The 20,680-nt window shown below is 34.5% G+C and overlaps 1 protein-coding gene and 1 long non-coding RNA gene across 2 annotated transcripts; both read right to left on the reverse strand.

The window, feature by feature from the left end:
- Positions 1-1,664: 1,664 nt before the first annotated feature.
- LOC6044024 lies at positions 1,665-11,081 on the reverse strand. The gene is given in 7 exon segments (XM_038259664.1): positions 1,665-1,911; positions 1,988-2,158; positions 2,213-3,358; positions 5,678-5,716; positions 5,785-6,426; positions 6,428-6,691; positions 9,251-11,081. Coding segments are annotated over 7 exon segments (4,083 nt in total). The 5' UTR covers positions 10,909-11,081; the 3' UTR covers positions 1,665-1,748.
- Positions 11,082-13,801: 2,720 nt separating this feature from the next.
- On the reverse strand, positions 13,802-14,250 carry LOC119770631. The gene is made up of 3 exons (XR_005278922.1): positions 14,175-14,250; positions 14,057-14,115; positions 13,802-13,995 (listed from the first exon to the last, which is right to left on the reverse strand). It is a non-coding gene; the product is annotated as an uncharacterized LOC119770631 (long non-coding RNA).
- Positions 14,251-20,680: the final 6,430 nt, after the last annotated feature.

The raw sequence follows: 20,680 nt of genomic DNA on the forward strand, positions 1-20,680 counted from the left end.
ACCTTTGAAAATTGCGAAGGGGTGATGATTGGTTCCTACTTTTCATCTGTGGTCCACGGAGCAATGTTTGGGGGTCCTGGTCAATAACGAAGTAGCAGCTACGGGTAGACACCAATGCTATGCTATGCTATGCTAATTTCTTGAATTTCTTGAATTTCTTGAATTTCTTGAATTTCTTGAATTTCTTGAATTTCTTGAATTTCTTGAATTTCTTGAATTTCTTGAATTTCTTGAATTTCTTGAATTTCTTGAATTTCTTGAATTTCTTAAATTTCTTAAATTTCTTGAATTTCTTGAATTTCTTGAATTTCTTGAATTTCTTGAATTTCTTGAATTTCTTGAATTTCTTGAATTTCTTGAATTTCTTGAATTTCTTGAATTTCTTGAATTTCTTGAATTTCTTGAATTTCTTGAATTTTGAATTTGAATTTCTTGAATTTCTTGAATTTCTTGAATTTCTTGAATTTCTTGAATTTCTTGAATTTCTTGAATTTCTTGAATTTCTTGAATTTCTTGAATTTCTTGAATTTCTTGAATTTCTTGAATTTTTTAAATTTCTTAAATTTCTTAAATTTCTTAAATTTCTTAAATTTCTTAAATTTCTTAAATTTCTTAAATTTCTTAAATTTCTTAAATTTCTTAAATTTCTTAAATTTCTTAAATTTCTTAAATTTTTTAATTTTTTTAAATTTCTTAAATTTCTTAAATTTCTTAGATTTCTGGCCGCTTCTTTTTTGTTAATATACAAAGAAAGCAAAAATGTAAAATTATAAAAAAAACTTAAAATCCTAAAAACATGAAATCTAAAAATCATATAAACTTGAAAACTTTAAAACTGATAAACATAAAATAAAATAATTTTCTTGAATTTCCTATTTTTTAAATTTGTTCAATTTATTAAATCTCTTAAACGTAAGTTTTTAAAATTTCTTAATTTTTTTAAAATTTGCTTAATTTCTTTATTTTTTAAATTTCTCAAATTTCTTATATTTTTTAATCTTTTTAAGTTTCTTAAATTTGGATTCACGAGCTCCACGATATTTCGAGATGGGATGGCCCAAATTGGCTGAAATTTGGGGTGAAGACTCCCAAGATATATCCCGTGTGCATGCCGAAGCCCGATTTTGAAAATTTGCTTTTTAAAAAAAGACAAAAATTAAAAACTGACGATTTTTTAATATAAAATATATGAAAATATTTTTATCTTTTTTTTTTAATTAAGTTATTGAAAATGCGTAACCGGAAAAGGTGTGCATGCCTGGCACGAACACTCAAAGCTTGTTCTAGCGTGCTGCTCGTACTGACTCAGAGCAAGGGTGAGATGTAGGTGTAAGGGCAGTGCGTGTTCGTCGGTAACCTAGTGCATAAGATCGGTCAAGGCCCGTTCTTACACTGAAAATTGCGAATTGCGAAATTAAGTTATTGAAAATCGGTCTTCGTCATACACACAGGATTAATTTAACCAAAATTTTGAGCCGATTTGGTCAAAGTGTTGAGATATCCTGCTACCCGTTTTTTGAAACTGCTAACTTCAAATAGCTAAATCTCGGCGACGATTCAACCAAATGTCTTTGTTTTGTTAATAAATGAAAATGTATATTTTAATTGTAATAAAATCTAGAGATATTTAAAGGCTTTCTTTCCTCCTCAACTTAAAGATAATATTGCGTAAAAAAAACAATATTTATAAAAATATTTCACTCTCTCTCTCTCTTTGAAACAATCATGAGACCTACCTTACACCACCTCTAACTACCTTCCACCCCGACGAGATGCTGCCTGGCGTACTCCCACATAAAGATGGCCCCGGTAACGTGCACGTTCAGCGACCGCACCACTCCAAACTGCGGAATCTCGGCCACAATATCCAGCTGGGAAATTATGTGCGCCGGCAGGCCCTCCTTCTCGTGCCTAACCCAAGCGACGATTGGAGAAATAAGAACATTACCTTTTCATTGTATTGCAGGGTGAAATTGATGTAACTCACCCGAGGACTAGAACGGCCCGGGATGGGAACCGAATCTGCTGAATTGGTCGACTTCCGGTGGTCTGTTCGGCGCCGACTATCGCGTAACCCTTTGCCTTCATCTCGCGCAGGTAGTCCACCAGCTGAAACGACTTGAGCTCGGCCACGTTCAGCCACTTTTCCGCGGTCATACTGAAATTTAGATTTTTTCAAGAACATTCTTCTTTCAATTTTAATGGTTCTTACCTCAACGCTTGAAACTCCTTGCTCTCGACATCCTTGAGCGAACCCACGACGTACTGTCGCACGCCGAAAATTTCGCTACTCCGCGCCAACCCGCCCAAATTCGGCGCCCGATCCACCAAACTTGCCACCACAATCAACCCGTCCTCCTTCGCCTTCCTTAGTCGCAACCTCTCCGGCAAATCCCCCAGCAACTCCCTCCCAGGCTCAACCGCCTTCAACGGCACAATCTTCTTCTGGATGTGATCCGCCCCGCCAAAGCCGGAACTCAGAAACAAACTCTCCCGTTTCTCCACCGCAAGCTCACCAAACTCGATCGCCTCGCCCAGATTGATCCGCTCGAGTTGCAACGAAGCGAAGCACTCCCCGAGAACCCTCGTCCCCACCACATCTTCCGCGGCCATCCCGGAAACCCGAGGAATGTTGTGAAACACGTTCTCCAACGTCAACAAGTTCGCGTAGTCAAACACCCGGTTGAACCGGAAGTCCTTCATGCACTTCTCCAGGTTCTTCTCGACGTTGCCCTGCTTGAGGTAGCTGTTGATCGCGGCGTGGATATTCCCAAACGGACCCACCTCCGGCTTGTCGTAGAACTTCTCGATCAGCTTGGCGATGGTAATTTGGGCGTACAGTCGCGTCGAGAAGTTCTGCGCCATGGTCCACGGCAGCAGGAAGTTGATGTACTCCACGTCCAAATAGTTGGTCTTGCAGCAGCGAAGCCAAAGAACCACAAAGACCGATTGAACTCCGGACACCTTGACCTTATCCGCGCGCAGCGAGTTGATGATCGTCAGCGTGTCGATCGACGAGTCCGCCAAGATCAACTCAATCAAGTAATTAATATTCGGTTGATTGGTCTCGTACAGAACCACCTCCAGCAGTGGGTACGGATGAGTTCCGGTCAGCTTGAGCAGGACGCACAACGCCTGAACAATGCGCAGCTTGTGGCGATGGGTTTGCGAGTCGGCGTAGTAGCGTTCCTTGGCTTTGGTGATCTGCTGGAAGCGTTCGATGAGCATACGTTCGAGCTTCAGGAGAAAGAGGGTGGCGTCCGGATGGTTGGTCGAGGCGAGGCGGTACAGGAACAGGACGCACATTACGCGGACGCGAGCGTCCGATTGAAGTTGGGTAGGTGGCCTGAAGAGGGGTCTGTTGGACGGAAAAGGTTTCAGGTTTATTTTAACTATGACATTGAAAAGCAGAAAATATTATAAAATACATACTACAAAACGACCATAAAACAGAAAAATATTTGTAAAAGTATGGCCAAAATTGGATAGAACGAGCAGGAGGCAAATAAAACATATTTTTCCAAAAACATCAAATTGTTTGTACAATTCAAATCAACAACGCCATAAAAAAAAATTGGATATATTAAAAAACTAATAATTGCAAAACAACTGGGCAGGTGTAAAATTCATAAACATTTTTAAACACTACAAATGTTAATATCATGGCTTGTAATTTCATTTTTAATAAATACTTTTTTGTTATTTTTTTGCCCCGGGATTGGCCAGGGTCGAGGTACATAAAATTTAAAAAAATATTTGAAACGGCCTTATTAAATTTTCAGAAAGTTCCATTTGTTTACATGTAATTTAACAGTATTTTTGAAATTTAGTTAAAAAAATAAATGAAAGAATTTTAACAAAAAAAGGGGATTTTTAAAAACTTTTAACTTTTAACTTTTATTTTAGGAGTTTTTGAAATTAACAAAAATATTTTTTTAAGCAAAGAAACTTATAAAAAAATATAAAACAATCAAGAAATTAAAAAAAATAAGAAGTAGGGTACTGAAGTCCTATGTAAATTTTTATGTACAACGGTAAAAAGAACACGATTAAAAACCATTTCTGATCATCTTTTTTTTTTTTTTTCATTTTGATTAAAAAAATTGACAATACAAAAATTGTTCGATGGATGGACCGAGCTGTCCTTGGAACGAGCTGTCAAGTAGGACCTTTCTGTCAAGAAGGGCCACGATTTTTTTAAAATTGATTTAAAAATCCATTTTAAATCCTTTGCGGTCGTACAAAGAGTCATTGTTCTTAGGAAAATAAGCTTTATCGTTGTGAAAAATAATATCACAAATTCATGCTTAAAAAGTTTTTGACATTCTGTTTTTGAAAATTCAGAAATTATTTTTTTAAAAATTTATGTAATTTTAAAAAATGAAGCAATTTAAAATTTATTAAAAATTTAAAGAATTTAAAATTCTTCTGAAATTTCTATTTTTTTTAATTTTTTAAAAACTTTAAATTAAAAAAAATTAAAATTTTAAAAATTTTAAAATTTTTAAATTTTTAAAAATTTTAAAATTTTAAAATTTTAAAATTTTAAAAATTTAGAATTTTTAGACTTTGAGAAATTTAAGAAATTTAAGAAATTTAAGAAATTTAAGAAATTTAAGAAATTTAAGAAATTTAAGAAATTTAAGAAATTTAAGAAATTTAAGAAATTTAAGAAATTTAAGAAACTTAAGAAATTTAAGAAATTTAAGAAATTTAAGAAATTTAAGAAATTTAAGAAATTTAAGAAATTTAAGAAATTTAAGAAATTTAAGAAATTTAAGAAATTTAAGAAATTTAAGAAATTTAAGAAATTTAAGAAATTTAAGAAATTTAAGAAATTTAAGAAATTTAAGAAATTTAAGAAATTTAAGAAATTTAAGAAATTTAAGAAATTTAAGAAATTTAAGAAATTTAAGAAATTTAAGAAATTTAAGAAATTTAAGAAATTTAAGAAATTTAAGAAATTTAGGAAATTTAAGAAATTTAAGAAATTTAAGAAATTTAAGAAATTTAAGAAATTTAAGAAATATAAGAAATAAAAAAATTAAATAATTTAATCAATTAAAAAAATTAAAGTTAGGAAATAAAAAAGATTTTTTTTAAATATAGGAAATTATAAAAATCGTAAAAAATTAGTAAAAAAAATTTAAATAATTTAAGGAATAAAAAAAATAGCAAATTAAGAAATAAAAAAGATTTTTTTTTTATTTAGGAAACTATAAAAAATTTAAAATTAAAAAATGTTAAGAAATTTGAAAAAAATAAGAAATTTAAGAAACTTAAGAAATTTACCAAATTTACCAAATATAAAAAAATAATAAATTTAATGAATTTTGTTTATACAGATTCAAAAATTTTATTTAAAAAATAAGAATTTCAAGATTTTTTTAAGTTTTGAAGTTTTTAATTCATTGAGTTTTTAAATTTTGAAGTTTTTATTTTTTTTATTTTTAAGATTTTGAGATGTTAAGTTTTTGTTTTGAAATTTTTTAAATTTTGTTTTTTTTTTGTATTTTTCTAATTACGAAAAAATAAAGCGGCCAGCCCAACTGCGTTATGTTTACCGCAGAAAGGATTCTGAGAGCGGATCACACTTCACAGAATCTACAGGGGAGGGAGGATGCGTGGACATACCGAACCAAACACTCCGATTTATGCTTCGAAATTCCATACTTACGTCGTAAATGCCTTTGCAGCGCAGAACTCATCTTCAATCCTGAAAAAATAAGACGAAGGCAACAGTTTAACAACTCGTCAAAGGTCAATCCCAACTCAACAACCCACCTCTGCTCCCTTTTCTGTCCCTCCCCAAGCAGCAAACCCACCAGCAAGATCCTCGCAAACGGATTCCAATCCAACAGTGCCGCCACAGGCAGTTGTAGCAGCTTTTCGAACAACAAATTCGCCAACCCTCCAATTGTCACCGCTTGGTCCAAAAACATCCCACAGTACTCGTTTACGACCTCCTTCAACCAAGCATTGTTCTGATTTTCTTCGGTGTCCCCTTTCCTCACGGGAGCCACCAAAGCCCGGACGAACCTGTCCATCAACTTCATAAAGTGGTCCGACTTACGGTAGATCAGGATTTCCCGGTAGCATCGGTTGATCACCTCCCGGAATGCGTCGAACGTTTCCTCCTTCAATGTGCCTGGTTGAGCTAGAAGAATTGTCAAAGTCTCCAGCGCATTGTAAAGCACTTGAACGCTTCCCAAATCAATCAGTTTGGGAAAGTCTTGACAGATTTTCGTTTTAATCGCTTCGTTGACGGTTTCACTCTTCAATCTCTGAACAAGCACTTCGCTCAACGCGTTGAACACCACTTCGTGAAGTGACTTGTCCTCGTTGCAACCTCGAATCGTTGCGACCAAATCTTCCAGCGAAAAGATCCCCAGGAACAGATCGACCATGTCCGTTCGTCCCAGCTTAAAACAGCCGCACCAACTGGGTGGTGACGGCGATCGGCAGTGACTCGTAGTTCAAACGGTTCAACCGTTTGTGGAACAGCAGCACCAACTTTGGCAGGGCTTCGTCGAGTAGGGGGATGAGGTTTGGGTTGGTGGTCAATTGTTGGTAGATTTCCACCGATTGGAGGGTGGCCTTGGAGTCATCGTCGTTGAATGTCAGCAGCAGGTTGGTTAGTTTGGCTTTCAGGTCGATCTCGCTGAACGAAAGATTGCCGTGTTGGAGGAGTCTGAAATGGAGAATTGAAAAATTAGATTTTGTTTTTTTTTTGGTTTAATTCAAACTAAATAAAATACGTAGGTACAACCAAATCTATAAGGTAACAATAAAAAAATTAAACTTGAAAACTTGAAAAAATGAAAAATTGAAAAATTGGAAAATTTAAAAATTGAATGCTTGAAAACTTAAAAACTTGAAAAATTGAAAAATGTAATACTTGAAAACTTATAATTCTTAAACTTCTTAAACTTCTTAAATTTCTTAAATTTCTTAAATTTCTTAAATTTCTTAAATTTTAAATTTCTTAAATTTCTTAAATTTCTTTAATTTTTAAATTTCTTTAATTTTTAAATTTCTTTAATTTTTAAATTTCTTAAATTTCTTAAATTTCTTAAATTTCTTAAATTTCTTAAATTTCTTAAATTTCTTAAATTTCTTAAATTTCTTAAATTTCTTAAATTTCTTAAATTTCTTAAATTTCTTAAATTTCTTAAATTTCTTAAATTTCTTAAATCTTAAATTTCTTAAATTTCTTAAATTTCTTAAATTTCTTAAATTTCTTAAATTTCTTAAATTTTTTAAATTTTTTAAATTTCTTAAATTTCTCAAATTTTTTAAATTTCTAAAATTTCTAAAATTTCTAAAATTTCTAAAATTTCTAAAATTTCTAAAATTTCTAAAATTTCTAAAATTTCTTAAATTTCTTAAATTTCTTAAATTTCTTAAATTTCTTAAATTTCTTAAATTTCTTAAATTTCTTAAATTTCTTAAATTTCTTAAATTTCTTAAATTTCTTAAATTTCTTAATTTTTAAATTTAAATTTCTTAAATTTTTAAATTTCTTAAATTTCTTAAATTTCTTAAATTTCTTAAATTCTTAAATTTCTTAAATTTAAATTTAAATTTTTAAATTTTAAATTTCTTAAATTTCTTAAATTTCTTAATTTCTTAAATTTCTTAAATTTCTTAAATTTCTTAAATTTCTTAAATTTCTTAAATTTCTTAAATTTCTTAAATTTCTTAAATTTCTTAAATTTCTTAAATTTAAATTTCTTAAATTTTAAATTTCTTAAATTTCTTAAATTTCTTAAATTTCTTAAATTTCTTAAATTTCTTAAATTTCTTAAATTTCTTAAATTTCTTAAATCTTAAATTTCTTAAATTTCTTAAATTTCTTAAATTTCTTAAATTCTTAAATTTCTTAAATTTCTTAAATTTCTTAAATTTTTAAATTTCTTAAATTTCTTAAATTTCTTAAATTTTTAAATTTCTTAAATTTTTAAATTTTTAAATTTCTTAAATTTCTTAAATTTCTTAAATTTCTTAAATTTCTTAAATTTCTTAAATTTCTTAAATTTCTTAAATTTCTTAAATTTCTTAAATTTTTAAATTTTAAATTTCTTAAATTTCTTAAATTTCTTAAATTAAATTTTTAAATTTTTAAATTTCTTAAATTTCTTAAATTTCTTAAATTTCTTAAATTTCTTAAATTTCTTAAATTTCTTAAATTTCTTAAATTTTTTAAATTTCTTAAATTTCTTAAATTTCTTAAATTTCTTAAATTTCTTTAATTTCTTTAATTTCTTTAATTTCATTAATTTCTTTAATTTCTTTAATTTCTTAAATTTCTTAAATTTCTTAAATTTCTTAAATTTCTTAAATTTCTTAAATTTCTTAAATTTCTTAAATTTCTTAAATTTCTTAAATTTCTTAAATTTCTTAAATTTCTTAAATTTCTTAAATTTCTTAAATTTCTTAAATTTCTTAAATTTCTTAAATTTCTTAAATTTCTTAAATTTCTTAAATTTCTTAAATTTCTTAAATTTCTTAAATTTCTTAAATTTCTTAAATTTCTTAATTTTCTTAAATTTCTTAATTTTTTTAAATTTCTTGAATATCTTGAATTTTTTGAATATCTTGAATTTCTTGAATTTCTTGAATTTCTTGAATTTCTTAAATTTCTTGAATTTCTTGAATTTCTTGAATTTCTTGAATTTCTTGAATTTCTTGAATTTCTTGAATTTCTTGAATTTCTTGAATTTCTTGAATTTCTTGAATTTCATAATTTTTTTAATTTTCTTAATAAAAGCTTAAAAACTTCAAAACATAAAATCTTTTAAAAACACAAAAACTTTAAAAATTTCAAAAACTTCAAAACTTAAAAAACTTTAAATAGCTTAAAAAACTTAAAAAACTTAAAAAACTTAAAAACTTAAAAAACATAAAAAACTTAAAAAACTTAAAAAACTTAAAAACTTAAAAAACTTTAAAAACTTAAAAAACTTTAAAAACTTTAAAAACTTTAAAAACTTTAAAAACTTTAAAAACTTTAAAAACTTTAAAAACTTTAAAAACTTTAAAAATTTTAAAAACTTTAAAAACTTTAAAAACTTAAAAAACCGAATTAGTTTTTTGAGCAGAACTTTTGAAGGACTTCACCAATCATTACGATTTTTTAAACAGACCTGTTAGACCTCAAACCGGACCGAATGGAACAAACTCGGACCAAATCCGTTCAGCCAATGCCGAGAAAATCGAGTGAAAAAAAAATCTTATTTTGCTTACTCACCTCACCGCCAACATCACGTCCATGTCCAGTATCTGCCCGAACCGGCGCTCCGTCGACGTCCGCTCGTTCCTCATAAACGGCACGAAAACGTCCCGCGCGAGCACCTCCAGCTCCGCTCCGTCCTTCCTGGCTCTGACTCGCGCCAGTAACCGCTCAAAACAGAGCCCGTCCACGCGCTGCTGAAACTCGTCCCAGTTGCTTAGCTCCGGAAGTTTGACGGACGCGTTTAGCTTCGCGAGGCTTTCCAGCTGGAGCAGGATGCGGTCCAGCGGGGGTGGGTTTGTTGACGTTGTGAGGGTTAGTTGGATGATCGTGTTGGAGAGATTGAGGGCGGTTAAGCTGCGAAGGTTGAGGTTTTTTACGGTTGAGCACTGGTCGACAAGGGAGGAGAGGATTTCTTCTAGATTTTGGATGGTTGGATGGTTTTGTAGGAGTTGTCCGATGACTTCCAGGAAGCTGGCGAAGGGAACCGATCCCCACGGAACGTTTTTGAAGTTTTCCAAGAGGAATGTGGTCGCTTCTGGTGATTTGTAGTAATTTGATAGAAGCTGATTTGTGCTGTTTGATTCTTGAAAGAGTTGGGTTCTGTTTAGAGAATTGAGGAACAATCGCTCCAGCGACTGTCTCTTGTCGTTAAAACTGTCTTGCTTCAGGATGTAGTTGATTCCCCAACCGGAAACGGCGTTATTTTCGTGTCTCAAGATTAATTTGAGTGCGGAATTCTTCCATTCCGGCTTCAATTGGTCCATCTTTCCAACAAATGGCAACGCTGGCAAGACCAGATGGGTCTGGGATTCGCCCAAAGCTTCCACGATGGTCACAAAACTTTGCCAGGACTCGACCGTCGATTTCTTGTCCACTTGGTAAGCAATCAAGCTTTTAATAACGGAAAGTGCTTGCTTTCTCACAAGCTGGTCCGGCGATTCGCAGCATTCATTGATTAGAAGCCAAACGTCCTCGGAGGCAACTACTTTGACCATCGTTTCCCGCAGGTCCTCCCGTCTAGCACCAGTTTCAACAACGTGACACAGCATAAAGCTGCGATGTTCCTGGGAAATCCGTCCATCATCGCGGACAATCGCCTCAACCCAACTTTCGCAAACCTCAGGACGAAAGTTGCTCAACAGCTGCAGGCAGGCCAACGACTTGAGCTGAATTTGGTGCGATTCCGAGTGAAGATTCCCAACCAATCTATCCACGTCAAACCGCTCAAACCCCACCCTAAGAGCATCCTTTTCCAACGAAGCCAGCAGCATCACCCTCAAAACTTCGTAAAACACCGGAAGCTCAAAGAAATCCCGCTGGAACCGATCCACAAAGTATCCAACCGTTCGCCAATCTCCCTCCTGAAGCACCAGCAACCCAACCACGTTCAGCACCAGCCCCAACCGAACATCCTCCTTCTGCAACCGCAAATGCTGGTCCTCTACCAACCCAAGCAGCATCTTCCCACTCATCCACTCAATGCCAGGAACATCCTCACTCTTTTGACCTCTCAAAACCAAAAGATAAATCGCAGCCTCCAGCGCAGCTTCCTCCAAGCGTTCAAAATTCCCACGGAATCGCGCTCCATCTCGGCATGCCAGCAAAAGCTGCCCGTAAACGGCCACATTCTGCTGCAGCAGCTCGCGGAAGAACGACGTCTTGAAGGCACCCATTGCGACTGGTCATTGGGGTTGAAGTTGCACGCGTGCGAACGGAATTAAATCTAGAACCTGGAACCGTAAGCGCTTGGGCTAATTAGTTAGTAGCGGTTTCCGCGAGGCGAACGCCGTGCCGGTTGGGGAACGGAACTTGCGGCGAGGTTCACGCAAGGAAAATAAAAACATATGCCGAGAAATGTCAAAACAACGAGGTGACAAAAGAATTTTCGGAAGGGTTGCCAGTTCAAGGATTTTTTTTAATGTTTGAGGGTGGTGCAGAACGCGATAAATACGAATTTCGGCAAACGAGAACTTACTCAGAAAAGGGTAAACGTCATGATTAGAAATCTGGATACTTATTTCTAATTATGCCTAAATTCAGTCGCATTGATCCCCTAGCAGTCTTTTAAGAGCGAGTCCACGAGCAAAGCATACCCATCTCGCATCGACCTCACCAATCTGTCTGAAATTTCCAGGGATTTTTTGTACATATAAAACTAGCTTCTAGCCAAAATATGAGCACTCTAAATCAACGGGAAGTGAGGCAAATCGGGACACAATGTTTGAAGGTTCAAAAACGTCAAAAAAATTAAAATGATGTAACTTAGGCAAAATTTCATTAAATTCAAAATGCATTTAAAAGGGCTTGAAAAATGCAACAAAATGCAGGGTGCAGCATCCCAATTGGTTAAATCTAAAGGGAGTCATTGTCATTTTAGTGTAAAAATTGCACAATTTTTCAAACGCAAATAAAAAAATGTTCCATCCTCGGTTCCATCCAGATATCAACTCGGTTCGACCTGCAGTTTGAAGGGGACATTTGAGACTACCATCTAAGACTGAGAACGCTATGCTAGTTGTATATGTACAAACAATCCTTGAAATTCTCAGGTAGATTGGAGATGTCCAAACGACGTCCCATAAGGCTTTCTAGTCAGAAATTTACCAACACATTCAAAGTATGTTTACATTACAGCTGTTTGCATCAGATTTCCTTCACTCAAAATCAGAAGTACCCCTATATCTGTCATCCCAAGGAAAAAAACCCTTTTTGAGGGTTACTTCCACCCTTTTTTCAAGTTTACCCGTCGTCACCCTTTTGCAAAGGGTTACTACCGGTAAACTTGAAAAAAGGGTGGAAGTAACCCTCAAAAAGGGTTTGTTTTCCTTAGGATGACAGATAAAGTACATTTTTTGAAGGGTACTTCTGATTTTGAGAGTTTCTCTTTCTAGCATAATTTTATTTGTCAGGCGACCTCCAGCTTGATTTTTTTACTGCCGCCCGATATGTCAGCCAACATACTTCGCAGGGCTGTGACAACTCGAGCTCGATCATTGTTTTCATCAGGACACTGTGACGAGAAGTTCGTCATTTTTCGGTTAAATTATATTTTGTCAATGGGCCTAGAAAGCCTTCTAGGAGGTCAAATGAAGAAGTTCATTTTTTCGATTTTTTTGACAGTTCGTCACTTTTTGTTTTTAATTTTACTTTGACCAACCAACAGGGTACAAACTAAAAAAGTGTCAAACGAAAAAGTGACCAAGTGGTTGAGTGTATATCCTATTTTTGGGGGAAAAGGGTACACTCTTACCGAAAATCATGATTTTTTGTGTTCCAAATCCCACTTTTCATACGAATTTTTCAGTTCAACCCATATAACCATTTTTATGGTTGTAGTACCTTTACTACAACCATGAAAATTGTTATATGGGTTGAACCAGCCTGATGGCAAGATTGTCAAATTGTATGTATGGGCCGCGATACTCACATTTGTTGGACCGTGGACCCCGCTATTTGGTCGCTTTACCCCTCTGACGCTAAATATAGGGTAAAAGAGCCAGCAAATGTGCAATTGAAAAAAAGTTTTTTTTTGTGAAAGATTATTTTAAATTTTGTTTTTGATGAATAGTTTTCAACATTTTTTGTCACAAAAATAAATAACTAGAAAAAATAAAATATTATCCAGCCTTTTGAGGACGAAGTCAATCGTTCACATTTTTTAATGTTAGCTTATACACATATTTTAGTGTTAAATGTCAATATTCCAAGAAGATAATGTCCAGCTTGTGACGATATACTACTTTTCCTTTACTTAGAAATCGAATCCAGAAGGGAAACGATAACCTGCTATGTTGGTCCCACGTTGGTCCGCACCGGGTTCTGAACTCCCATTTACGAGTCGGAAGCGTTGCCGCATGGCTCGATCTTAACAAAAAAATTAACTAGACAATAAATAACAATTTCAAATTACAAATCTAAATATTAAATAAACTTATTTTCGAATTTACTCATAAATGGCCTGTATACCCTATTTTGTGCAACCAGTTTATGGAGCGTTCACCCTATATGGACTGTCAAAAGCGAGGTTCACTTTTTGACAAGCTTGCCACCAGTTTGGGTTGAACTGAAAAATTCGTATGAAAAGTGGGATTTGGATTTGGATTTGGAACTCAAAAAATCTTGATTTTTGGTAAGGGTGTATAAACTACCCTTTTCAGGGATAGTTCTGATTTTGAGTGTACAGATTCCTTCAAGGATTCCTTGCATACACCCTTACCAAAAATCATGATTTTTTGAGTTCCAAATCCCACTTTTCATACACGCAAAATCCAGATAACACAGATCTGTGTAAAATTTGACACAGATCGCCCAAAACCTGGAATACACAGAATCTGTGTAAAAGCCTTGTACACAGATCTGTGTTCAGGCGTTGTCTGTCAAATCTGTGTAAATTTCCAACCAGCAATCTGTGTAAAATTTTACACAGATCTGGGTAATTTTTTCCCCAGATTTTTTTTTGTTTGTTAGAGAACCAAAAACACGATTTTAAATCGATTTTGGAAAGAAAACAAGATTAATTTACGTTTATTAACCTAATAAATATGCTTAAAGTAATTGATGGCCATATTTGATATTTTTATGTGGTTTTTGCACTGCCGGTTATTCCACCTAGCAATCATCGTAATTTTGGGGTTCTCCCGATGTCGACGGCAAACAACATGAAAACCATGAAACTGGGATGACGTCGTGAAGTGCCACACCAAGCCTTGCGGAACCTGTACCAATGGAGAATATCGTTCCAAGAGAACCTTGCCGGACCACTAACAAACGAAAAAAAACAAAGTTAGGTTAAGTTTTCAGATCTTCTAGATAAACTCTTACCAGGTTCCACAAACAATCGTGTCATCGGGTACTGGAGAAGTTTGGAAGTTGGGCAAAGTCTGAAAAAGTACACTAATGATGAATAAAGCAAATACGTATTTAAAGAAATTAAACTCACAAAGTTCTCAAATACCTCCAATGCCGCCTGCTAAAAACTGACAACTGTTTTTTACACAGATTTGGAAGAACGGCTCTTCAAAAATCTGTGTATTTAAATAATATATTATAAATTACCCAGATTGTAAAAGCTGGAACTGAACAACAATCTGTGTAACTTTTTACACAGATCTGTGTTATCTGGATTTTGCGTGTACGATTTTTTGAGTTCAGGTACTACAACCCTAAAAATGGTTAAAAGGGTTGAACTGAAAAATTCGTATGAAAAGTGGGATTTGGAACTCAAAAAATCATGATTTGGTAAGGGCAGATATGGCACCACTGGGTTTTGTTTTGCCAGTTTATTTTGTAAATTTTTGTTTGTAATTAATTTTATATCAAAATTTTGGTCAAAAAACAGTGGAAGCGGATGTAAAACAGTTTTTAAAATTTTTAAATTAAATTTGTAAGTATTTTTTCTACATGGTTCAACCATTACTAATCCATATAATTACTACACTGATAATCAACATTACACACTGTTCAGTTCACTTTTACACACTTGTACGGGATTTTTCAGTTTAAGTATGATTACACGAAAGTGTGTAATCATACTTGAACTGAAAAATCCCATACAAGTGTGTAAAAGTGAACTGAAAAAAGTGTAATGCTGTTTAACAGTGTACCTGAAAAAAATTCCAGATCTTCCGAACGTCATGTCCGACAAGAACGAGCAAATTTGTGTTTTCCAAGAAAAATACAACACTTCGATTAAAAGAAAACAGTACGATTTCACCTGGAGGATCAGCCAACTCTCCACATGGCTGGCAAATGTAAAAGGAGTGCAATGTTCACCTGTTTTTCCCAGCGACTCAAAAGAGAAAATTCGTTGGGAATTACGGTTTTATCCTAAATCGTGTACGGTAGATCGGTACTGCTCGTTGTTCCTTAAAATGCACTCTACTATGAATCCGCAAAAAGACGTTCCCGTGACTTCAAATCTGGCACTGATGGACTCCAAAGGCAACATCTTTTTCAAGTTTGTTGTATCAGCAAAATTTAAAGCAAATGAGAGCAGAGGACACACTCAGTTTTTTCTTTTAGAAACTCTACTCCAGAAAATCCAGCCTGAGGATGAGCTGTCGATTAAATGTACGATTGAAACTGGTCTGAAACTAGGGTGAAATTTCCCAGTCACAAAAAATGATTTTGCGCCACCTAGCGGCCAATCCGGGAACTAAAAATTGGGGCTAATGGTTTTTGTCCTCGCTTCCATTTGGTGGGGGTAATTTGGAAACTAGGTCCACTGTTGTGCACGCCATCTATATTCGTCTAGCAAAACTTTTGGGAGCAGTTTTCTGATATTTTTGTACTGGGCCAACATTCTAATTGCGCCGTGTCTTCATGGAACCTGCCAATTAATCAAAATTGGTCCGGAAAAGTCGGCCGATATTTCCGAAAAAGTACAACATCAGGGTAAAGGCGATTGAGGTGGCAAAAGGAAGCTGATCGAAGCCGTCGTACGATGACGCACAAACCCAAGAATCTGTAAATGGACCTCCCGGAAGCAGATGCTGGTGTTAATTGGTGATGGTGCCACAGCTACTTGTCCCAGCGATCGTCTTTAGCAAAGGTATCGGTAAGAGCTGGAATAGTGTTTGTTAATACAAGTTTTGAACAACGTTGGATGATTTCAGGTATTAAAGTTTCGACTCGGAAAAGATCAGCGATTGCGTTGTGTGGCGAATCATGATGAGCTGCTCAACCAACAGGATGTGTTCAGCTCGATCTTCGCCATCAAAGTCATCGTCAACATGAACCACGTGGAAATTCTCGGTCCGGCTTTGCACGGATTCGGCCGTCTGGATTGAAAGATTAAGTTTCCGCACCAGAACGAGGAGGCGAACAGACAAATCATGCAGATTCAATCGAGCTTTTAGGAAACTGCCTCGGTCATGGGACGACCTTAACGGAGTTTATTTATAGGCCGGGTATGATTGCATTTCGATGGTCGGCCGTAACCGATGCGGGTTTAATATATCTTAGTCTTGCCATATCCTTGAGTAATAAAAAAAGTTTTAAAATAGTGTTGATTTATTTCTATACCTGCTAAAGAGAAAATATTTTTTCAAAAATAACAAAGGACACAAAAATCTACCTTTTGTGGAATTTCATTGAATTTTGCCACGTAAAGAAGATTCTAGACTTTGAAAATATTTTCTATTGCTGTTAATAATTGATTATTTGTAAAAATACTTTGTATATGCCGAATGCTGATACAACTTATCTCAGTCCGGGTATTAGGTGGTGATAGTCCTCGCGCTGCTTCCTGCTACCCGTTTCAGAATGACAGAGCTCCTTGCGGTCCAATTCCGAGGTCGCTGGGCATTTGTCGGCCCCGCCTAAACATAGAAGGAAACAACTGAAGGAAACTCGATCTATATTTAGACTTCCAATCCCGTCAGGCAAATCAGGGATCAGCGCGTATTTAATATGAGAAGATAGATAACATAATAATATTCCTTCTAGTAGCCGACTGCTTTGCGTCCCAAACAACTAAATCAAAGGTGTGAGTTTGAATCCCCACCTGATTCAATTTTGGTTTTTGTTCATATTCCATAGTTCAAATTCCAAACGATTTTTGTGACTGGCAATTCACCAAATGAGGTGAGTGATGTTTTCTGGATGCAATTTTATTTAATTTTGCCTCGCAAAGAGGATTTTAGACTTTGAAAATATGTTTGATTGTTGTTAATAATTAATTATTTGTTAAAATAATTGTTTGATACATTTTTTCCATAAATGGCAATGCGGTTTTGGTTCTTCGCTTCCCGCGGAGCGATTTTTGGATTCCTCTCCGAGGAATGGCATATAAAATCACTTGAAAATTGGCCAAAAAATGTCACTGCGATTTCTCGGAAATGGCTGAACGGATTTGGACACTTCCGGTCGCATTCGATCCCTCTAAGCTTCCGATAAGTCGCTATTGAAAATCTTCCACGAAAAACGATTTGCAAACCTAAAACCAAAAAACAAAAGAACAATGAAAATTTTTCAAAATTGCTTCATTTTTGCATAACTAGGTAATCTGAAATGTCCTCCATCCCCGGCTGAAACGGGACAAAAATCCATTGAAATTTGCCAAAGTTACAGCCATTTTAGGAAAACTGTTTGAATTCAGCCGCCTTCAAATCGACTAAAACGAGGCCAAAATTAACCAAAATTTCGGCATGTTGCACATTTTTGTAAAGCTCTTTCAAAACCCAATCCGCTAAGATACATATCTCGACGAATTATTAAGCTTAGTAGCTTAGTATATCTGCACTAAACTGCTAGTTTCGACGATACCAATGCATTATTACATGCTGGTTCGCGCATCCGGCTAAAAAACCCAGAACTATTATACTTCATTCGAAAGCATTTTTCATCGTGCTTCGAATGTCATCTTCGGAAATAAAATTCCCTTTGTGAATCGCGTCCAGCATGCAAAGATTCCGCCGACCTCAAATCAGGTCCAGAAAAGCCGCAAAAGTCGAGCGGCCGGAAGATTGCTCGGAACCCAAGTCGAGCACCTTCCGGCCGGAAGATTGCTCGACAACGCGCAGAGAGAAAAAAAACAAATCAGCTCAGAGAGCGCGAGCGGGAGAGAACAAGATTCGAACCCACGGGGTACACACCGGCCAAAAGTAAAACTCTGGTGCACGCCCTAGCTCACTACACCGACCGGACTCGTTGAGAAGCGTTTAACAAGAACGCGATGAAGTGGTCGCCGTTGGTTTGCGGTAGATTATTTTATTTTGGGGGAAAACGGTCTTCCTACTTTTCCTACTCAGGTTTTGTGACTGGCAATTCACCAAATGAGGTGAGTGATGTTTTCTGGATGGAATTTTATTTAATTTTGCCTCGCAAAGAGGATTTTAGACTTTGAAAATATTTTTGATTGTTTGTAATAATTAATTATTTGTTAAAATAGTTGTTCGACACATTTTTTCCATAAATCGCAATGCGGTTTTGATTCTTCGCTTCCCGCGGAGCTGAACAAACGATTTTTGTGACTGGCAATTCACCAAATGAGGTGAGTGATGTTTTCTGGATGGAATTTTATTTAATTTTGCCTCGCAAAGAGGATTTTAGACTTTGAAAATATTTTTGATTGTTTGTAATAATTAATTATTTGTTAAAATAGTTGTTCGACACATTTTTTCCATAAATCGTAATGCGGTTTTGATTCTTCGCTTCCCGCGGAGCTGAACAGACGATTTTTGTGACTGGCAATTCACCAAATGAGGTGAGTGATGTTTTCTGGATGGAATTTTATTTAATTTTGCCCCGCAAAGGGGAATTTAGACTTTGAAAATATTTTTGATTGTTTTCAATAATTAATTATTTGTTAAAATAGTTGTTCGACACATTTTTTCCATAAATCGCAATGCGGTTTTGATTTTTCGCTTCCCGCGGAGCGATTTTGTGACTGGCAATTCACCAAATGAGGTGAGTGATGTTTTCTGGATGGAATTTTATTTAATTCTGCCCGCAAAGAGGATTTTAGACTTTGAAAATATTTTTGATTGTTTTCAATAATTAATTATTTGTTAAAATAGTTGTTCGACACATTTTTTCCATAAATCGCAATGCGGTTTTGATTCTTCGCTTCCCGCGGAGCTGAACAAACGATTTTTGTGACTGGCAATTCACCAAATGAGGTGAGTGTTGTTTTCTGGATGGAATTTTATTTAAATTTGCCTCGCAAAGAGGATTTTAGACTTTGAAAATATTTTTGATTGTTTTTAATAATTAATTATTTGTTAAAATAGTTGTTCGACACATTTTTTCCATAAATCGCAATGCGGTTTTGATTCTTCGCTTCCCGCGGAGCTGAACAAACGATTTTTGTGACTGGCAATTCACCAAATGAGGTGAGTGATGTTTTCTGGATGGAATTTTATTTAATTTTGCCTCGCAAAGAGGATTTTAGACTTTGAAAATATTTTTGATTGTTTTTAATAATTAATTATTTGTTAAAATAGTTGTTCGACACATTTTTTCCATAAATCGCAATGCGGTTTTGATTCTTCGCTTCCCGCGGAGCTGAACAAACGATTTTTGTGACTGGCAATTCACCAAATGAGGTGAGTGATGTTTTCTGGATGGAATTTTATTTAATTCTGCCCCGCAAAGAGGATTTTAGACTTTGAAAATATTTTTGATTGTTTTTAATAATTAATTATTTGTTAAAATAGTTGTTCGACACATTTTTTCCATAAATCGCAATGCGGTTTTGATTCTTCGCTTCCCGCGGAGCGATTTTTGTGACTGGCAATTCACCAAATGAGGTGAGTGATGTTTTCTGGATGGAATTTTATTTAATTTTGCCCTGCAAAGAGGATTTTAGACTTTGAAAATATTTTTGATTGTTTTTAATAATTAATTATTTGTTAAAATAGTTGTTCGACACATTTTTTCCATAAATCGCAATGCGGTTTTGATTCTTCGCTTCCCGCGGAGCTGAACAAACGATTTTTGTGACTGGCAATTCACCAAATGAGGTGAGTGATGTTTTCTGGATGGAATTTTATTTAATTTTGCCTCGCAAAGAGGATTTTAGACTTTGAAAATATTTTTGATTGTTTTTAATAATTAATTATTTGTTAAAATAGTTGTTCGACACATTTTTTCCATAAATCGCAATGCGGTTTTGATTCTTCGCTTCCGCAGAGCGATTTTTGTGACTGGCAATTCACCAAATGAGGTGAGTGATGTTTTCTGGATGAATTTTATTTAATTTTTTCTGAGGATTTTAGACTTAAAATATTTTTGATTGTTTTAACAATTAATTATTTGTTAAAATAGTTGTTCGACACATTTTTTCCATAAATCGCAATGCGGTTTTGATTCTTCGCTTCTCGCGGAGCTGAACAAACGATTTTTGTGACTGGCAATTCACCAAATGAGGTGAGTGATGTTTTCTGGATGGAATTTTATTTAATTTGCCCGCAAAGAGGATTTTAGACTTGAAAATATTTTGATTGTTTTTATAATTAATTATTTGTTAAAATAGTTGTTCGACACATTTTTTCCATAAATCGCAATGCGGTTTTGATTCTTCGCTTCCCGCAGAGCGATTTTTGTGACTGGCAATTCACCAATGAGGTGAGTGATGTTTTCTGGATGGAATTTTATTTAATTTACCTCGCAAAGAGGATTTTAGACTTTGAAAATATGTTTGATTGTTTTAATAATTAGTTATTTGTTAAAATAGTTGTTCGACACATTTTTTCCATAAATCGCAATGCGGTTTTGATTCTTCGCTTCCTCGCAGAGCGATTTTTGTGACTGGCAATTCACCAAATGAGGTGAGTGATGTTTTCTGGATGGAATTTTATTTAATTTTGCCGCAAAGAGGATTTTAGACTTTGAAAATATTTTTGATTGTTTTAATAATTAATTATTTGTTAAAATAGTTGTTCGACACATTTTTTCCATAAATCGTAATGCGGTTTTGATTCTTCGCTTTTCGCGGAGCTGAAA

Source organism: Culex quinquefasciatus, chromosome 3, assembly GCF_015732765.1.
Source record: "Culex quinquefasciatus strain JHB chromosome 3, VPISU_Cqui_1.0_pri_paternal, whole genome shotgun sequence".
NCBI classification, from domain to species: domain Eukaryota; kingdom Metazoa; phylum Arthropoda; class Insecta; order Diptera; family Culicidae; genus Culex; species Culex quinquefasciatus.